The following is a 6,855-nucleotide window of genomic DNA, read 5'->3' on the forward strand; positions in this document are numbered from 1 at the left end:
CGAACAAAACTGTAACATGGTGTGACACTTTTTATTTCAGCCACCGCTATCTTTCCAAGTTCTAACGGCATTCATACTTTTGTTGTATATTCTTATTGGTGCACCTGTACTTCATCTCTCATAACCAATTGAAGTCAATCCAACTACAATAATAAAACCAGCAGACAAAAATGTAAATTAAGGCATATGTTACAGTTTTGCACTTATATATTTTTAATAACTTTTTGACAATTTTCACGAAAAAAAAGAATTGTTAACACAATGCTCAGCATAATTTTGCTTTTTTTAGTTCCTGGATGCAATTTGGCATACCTTATTTGTATCTCTGTAAAAATCTGGAGGTATAGCCTCCCATATATCCTTGGTTTGCTTTCATAGCTCATGTACTCCATTGGACGGACTTGGATACTTAGTAAGCTGCGCTTTTAGTTGATTTCGCAAATTTTCGACGAGATTCATATCCGCGGATTGTGGAGGTCATTTCAAAATAGCAAATTTTTGCTTTTGCATCCAGTCTTTGCGAACATATGCAGTATGTTTTGGGTGATTTTTCAGCAGAAACTCTCATTTTTCGACTACATCTTGTAAATTTTGTTGAAATATGAACAGATACTGTTCCTTACGCATAATGCGTACTAACGGACCAACAATATTTTTGAAATACAACCCCAAACTATTACTGACCGACCACTGTGATTCATAGTTTACGCTACATGATGCACTTAGATTTAATTTGGGTCTTTGATCCAATACCATGCCCGGCCATCTGATTGAAAGCGATTAATTTATTCTTGTCAGACCAACTAACCTTCAATTAAATCTTAAAAATTTGTTTTTTTTTATTGCATTCTGCAAGGCCTAACATATCCCAATAGGCAACGGTCCGGTTTTCGTGCGATCCGGCAAAATGCTACCACTCTCGCACATATATTTTGATCAAAATGGGTTTTTCTTCTTTTATTATGCCTTTGTGGTTAATTTGACAATTCTTCGCCTCACTGTCTACTGATTTGCATTCAATTTTAATATTTTAAGCGCTTCTGTAATAGTGGCTTTAGCGCTACTTGCTACTAAGTTCACAAGATATCGGACCGTAATATTTTTTGGCAGACTTCCTTTGTCCTTAATAACATTTTAGGCTATATTTTTTCTGTTTTAACATTTTTTTACGGCGAACTCCACAATTTTTTGCCACTTTTCCTACGGTCCCGCGTTTCCGCAGTAAATATATTATTTACATGTATGTTTCCTGATTAACCATATTATTTACTGGTAGTCACTTCTTGAATAAATTACAATACAGAAAAAAGTCATCTGACTTCCAACTAATGAAAAGATAACAGTAAAATGCAAAACTGAGGGTGAGAGCAAAACTGTAACATTTGCCTTAATTTACATTTTTGCCTGCTGGTTTTATTATTGTTGTTGGATTGACTTCAAATCTTTGTGAGAGGGAGTAGGGGTGTACCAATAAGAATATACAACAAAAGTATGAAAGTCGTTAGAACTTGGAAAGATAGCGGTGACTGAAATAAAAAGTGTCACACCATGTTACAGTTTTGCTCGTCACTGCATGTTTTACTTTGACACAGAGTGGTACATAAATGAGGGCACGCTGGCGACGTTTTTGGCTGCAGCATCCGCGTGTTCGTTCCCAGAGATTCCCACGTGCCCAGGGATCCACATTAGTTTAATTTTGTTCGGATAGTGTATTAGAGCGTTGCGGATAATCACCATTTCATGTTGATAATTAGTTGGAGATTCAATGGCGTTTATGCAGGAGTGGCAGTCTGTGCAAATGATGAATTTACCTCTGTTCATCTTGGCATAGGTGATTGCGTCGACTATCCCCGCTGCTTCCGCCGTCTATATCGAACATATGGAGTGGAGTATGCTATGTTTTATAGTGCTTCCGTCTTGTGTTACCACTGCAAAAGAGGTATTTACTGCTGTCTTGGATCCATCCGGGTATAAAAATTTTCATCCCAGGCTCTGACGTTTTTCTTTTTCCACAGCAAAAAGTGTTCTATACTTTTCCGCGGGGCGCTTGCTTTGGGAAGCTGCAGGGTTTTAATTATAGGTTTAATGTTGTTTATCAACCATTGTGGATAAGATTCAGTTGTTGGTGGCTTTCTGTTAACAGGTATCTGAAGATCCTCTAGGAATTCGAGGGATCTTGATATGGTTGATAAGCGCCTGGGTTGGCGCTTTCTTGCAAGCGCTTTTTGTATGTATTCGGAGAGAATGGAGTTATTCGTGTGGAGCAGTTTGAGGAGAAGACGGCGTGTGCTATCGGATACTCTATCTGGAATAGTTGGGAAGCCTGTTTCGGCGAACAAATTTTTTAGAGGCGTGGTGGGGAAAGCTCTGATGCTCCTGCGTATTGCGGAGTGATAAGGCGCCGACAGTTTATTTATTGTATTTTTCGAACAGTTGCTGTAGATCGGTAAAGCATAATCTATTTTGGATAAGATTAAAGCTTTGGTGATGTTGATCAGTGTGGTAGGGTGTACGAGGCTTTTCTTAGATGAGAGGTATTTGATTATATTAAAGCTGTTTAACAATCGATCTCTTAATTTAGCACAATGTGGTTTGAAGCTGTACTTGGAGTCGAAGGTGAGTCCAAGAATTTTGAGTTCTGCTACTGAACTTATGTTACCGTAGGAGTACCCTATGGAAACGCCGGGACAATTCTGTTTCCTGCAAATGTGCAGGGTCCAGACCAAGAAGTGATTTTCGATAATATGTTTTCGAAGAGCGATTCCACGTGGTTGGTATCGGCGTTTTTTGTGAAAAAAATGACGTCGTCGGCGTAGAGTATACATTCTATGCCACGCATGGTTTTTGTTAGTTGGACGATTTCATCGAACGCTATGATGAATAAACAGGCAGGCGGAGGTGAGCCCTGAGGGGTGCCATTGTTTAGCGGATATGTATGGGAAAGGTAACCGTTAATTTTTACTTCTAATTTCCTGTTGGTGAGGAAGTTTTTTATGAAATTCTTGACTTTTGGGCCGATTCTCCATTTATCTAGTTGCCTAAGAATAATGTGGATGCCGGTGCCGTCAAAACCTTTTTCAAAGTCGGCCGACATTAGAGAGAAGTGGCTTTTAGAAGAGAGAGCATTTGATATGAGGTGGTCGACATGGAGCAGCGCGTCAGTTGTACTTTGCCCTTTTCTGTAGGCGAATTGATTGGGGCTAATTAATTTGGTAATGCCAGCGTACCACATTAACCGAGCGGCTATGATTTTTTCAAAAACTTTCCCTAAGCAAGGGAGAAGCGAGATGGGTCTGTAATTGTTAACGTCTTCAGCGGGTTTGTTTGGTTTGAGAATCGGTACTATGCAAGTGGTTTTCCATTGTTGCGGGTAGCAACCACGATCGAGAATCTGGTTGTATAGCTGGAGTTACCGGCGCTTCAGTTCGCTGGGCAGTTTTTGTATGATGGGGTATGAAATCTTATCGAGTCCCGGCGTTTTTCCTTTGACTGAATAGAGAGCGGATTCGAATTCAGCTAAGCAGATTTCGGATTCAATTTGCTTGGCGTATCGTGAAAGCAGCGGCGCTGCCGGCGGTTCGTTTTTGTAGACGTTTGGCTTTCAGCTCGCGGAAGGTGTTATGGAAGTTGACATCACAGGAGGCAAGAGAGAGGGAGGAGCCGAAGAAGTTGGCAATGTCGAGTGGTGCGTTTATTGGTCCATTGAGAGAAGCAATACAGGAAAAATTAGTTTGCTTTTGGACGCCGGTGAGCTTCTTAATGTCGTTCCATATAGTTTTTGGGTTTAATGTAGGATTGATGTTCGATGTGAATTTTTCAAATTCTTCTTTTTTAGCTAATTTGGCGGCTCTTTTAAATATGGCATTCGCTATTTTATAGGTGAGTAGATTTTGATCGGATCGAGTGCGTTTGAAGTTATGCCATGCTTGTTGCTTATGTGATCTAAGATAAGAGAGATTGGCATTCCACCAGGTTATTCTTTTTTGGTACCTAATCGGTTTGGTTTGAGGAACTTCATAGTGGGCTGCAGTGCGGATGATTTTTAGGATTTTTGCTGCTTCTTGGTTGGGATTGTTTGCTGCAGGCGAGTTCCGGCAAAGTTGGGTGCAACGAGCAGAAAATTTCTTCCAATCTGCGGCATCTGTTTTGAATTTGCTGCAATGTTTATATTGATTTTGATTGCCCTGGGTGTTAACTTGTGTGAGGATCGGGAAACGATCACTCCCGTACAGGAAATCTAATACTTGCCATGAGCATTTCGGGGCCAAGGCCGCAGAACAGAAGGTGAGATCAATGCAGGTGAACGTGTTGTGTGTTGATAGATGGGTGGCTGTGCCGTTGTTTAGGCAGATTAGGTTGGATGACAGTAACATGTCCTCAACCTCAAGGCCTCTTTGATTGGATTGGGCGGCGCCCCAAATTGTGCTCCAGGCGTTTAAATCGCCTCCTATGATGCAATTGGTGTCGATTTGCCGTAGTATGCGGTTTAGTTCGGTGGCCGAGATGGTTTGTGTCGGGGGAATGTAAATGCATGTGATAGCGAGCTTAAGTGTTGTGGTTATCTCTATTGCGACTATGGAGATGTTTGAACGAATGGGTAAGAATCTATGGGGAATATTTCTTCTCACTAGGATAGCATTGCCTTGTTTCTTAGTGGTGTTATGGGGAAGGTTGTTGAAGTATCCAGCGTAGTTTTTAGGAGTGTAGGTGTGGTGGGTGTGAGGGACATGGGTTTCATTTAAGAGTAGGATCGAGGGGGAATAACGGTTAAGGAGAAGTTCGAGTTGATGGTAGTTGTTTGTGTACCCATTCATATTCCACTGTAATATTGATACCATTATATTAAAACATAAACTTTAATGGTTTGTTTTGGGGGTGGTTGTTGGGTTACTGATTTTGTTTTTGGCTCGGCAGAGTGTGTTTGCAAGTTTGGGTGTGATTAGGACATTGAGGTCGGGATATTTGGAGAATATTTGACTACATGGAGTCATTTCGATATCACTAACTGCTGGAGAGGCGCTAGGTGGGGTGCGAAAGTCTCTTTCTGGTGATGAGTTGATGCTGGTCGATGCTTGTGGCGAATTGATTTTTCTTGGCGATTTCGGGGAGGAAGTTGTTGATTTGGTATTATTTTTTGAAATTGTTGCTGTTTGACTATTTTTTGTGGTTTCTTTTATATTTGATGTTATTGTTTTGTTTTTTATGTTGGAGTGGATTGTATTTGTTGGCTGGCTGTTTATTGTGTGTGACGGATGATTCGTTGTTGTGGGTGTTTGTTTGCTTCGGTGCTGTGATCGTTTCTTTGCTTTGCATTTTGGTTGGTGTTGTTGTTTGTGTATTAGTGGTGCCGGAGACAACTTGTGCTAAAGATAGCATTGGGTTTTTATTATAGGGTTGCTGTTGGGTTGGAGCTATAAAGTTTCCATGCCTGTCTTGTTGTGCATCGATTTACGGCTTTGGCTTTGTTAACTGCTTTGTGCTGTAGGGCATGCGGGATCGGATGATGTGTGTATCAATAGTACAGTCCACGCAGTAGCTGCGTGTGAAAGAACTGTGAGGAGGAGGGATACCGCAAGTTTAGCATTGCTCTGAGTTTCAGCACCACTTCTTAGTACGGCCTAGTTTCTGGCAGTTATTACACCGCATCGGATTCTGGATATATTCTTGAACTTTGACTCTTCCCCAGCCTATTTTTAAGTATTCTGGACGTCGTATAAGATCAGAAGTTAGTATTGCGGCGCCTGTGGCTATCTGTTTATCATCGATTTTTTTCATAATTTTTCTTATGGTGATAACCTTTTCGGAAGCCAATTCTTTTGTTAACTCTTCTTCAGAAATGTCATTGATATTCCTCGAGTAAATTCTTCCTTGAGTAGAGTTCAGAGCGGCATGATTTGTGATTTTTACTGGGATGCAGTCTACATGCGTGGCTTCGAGGAAAATCTGTGCAGTTTTAAGATTATTGGCTTTGAGCAGGAGATCGCCGGATCTTAGCGGGGTAACATCTGTGTAATCTCGTGATATGGCGTTGATTCCTTTCTCGATTTGGAAGACGTTGTAGGAAGCTATTGGTCGGATTGGCTCTGCTGAGTTGGCGACGGCGGTGATGACCAGAAAACCCGGAATGTGGTCATCGTTTTGACGGGTCTCTGGGAGCAGGGGGGAGTCGGTTGTTCTAATTCTCTTGTTTCAGAAAATTGGCGTGTCGAGATACTGGTCAGGATTTAGGTCCTTAAACCTGTTGGTGTTGGGGGGATCGACCCCGTTCATCCCTTCGCGAGTGCGCACTTTCAATGCTGAGCTGGTACACCGGCTTATTTATTTGTTTTGTTCTAATTAACTGTCGGTTTGAACTTTTGTTGGAGTGCGCTTACGCGAAAGTATGTAAGTACGTGTGTAGAGCTTAAGCTTTGCACAAAACTAAGAAACTAACAAAGAAGCTGTGGGTAAGAGTTGTAATCGCGACGGGAGACAACGATGCTTACGCGGCGATTGCCTGAACGTTACTATGTAAAGAAAATTATTAGGGCGTTAGCAAACGAATCGATGCCAGTCAAAAAACAGATAAGTTGTCATAATAGTCCCCCTTGGTTTAACCCTGAGATAACTAAACTGATCCAACTGAAAAACGCTGCGTGGAACACATACAAACAAAAACGCAGTCAAGTTAACTTAATTAATTACAAGAGATTGTGTGCACAAGTTCGTCGGTCATGCAAACAAGCAAAGAAAAATACTTGGGAAAAGTTTGTAAATTCGCTCAACCCGTCAATGGACACAAGAACTTTATAGAGCAAAATAAGAAATATCAAATCCAAACAGAACACAAATTTCCCACCGATATTCACGAAAACA

At 41.2% G+C, this 6,855-nt stretch overlaps 1 protein-coding gene across 1 annotated transcript; it reads right to left on the reverse strand.

Annotated features, from left to right (window-relative positions):
• Window positions 1-1,506: 1,506 nt before the first annotated feature.
• On the reverse strand, window positions 1,507-4,491 carry LOC118734261 (the record flags this gene model as incomplete). Its single annotated transcript, XM_036463977.1, is given in 1 exon segment — window positions 1,507-4,491. A coding segment is annotated over 1 exon segment (958 nt), but the record flags the coding sequence as incomplete, so codon positions are not given.
• Between the last annotated feature and the right edge of the window lie 2,364 nt (window positions 4,492-6,855).

Source organism: Rhagoletis pomonella, unplaced genomic scaffold (assembly GCF_013731165.1).
Source record: "Rhagoletis pomonella isolate Grant_MI unplaced genomic scaffold, Rhpom_1.0 Rhpom_scaffold_00002, whole genome shotgun sequence".
Classification (NCBI taxonomy): Eukaryota; Metazoa; Arthropoda; class Insecta; order Diptera; family Tephritidae; genus Rhagoletis; species Rhagoletis pomonella.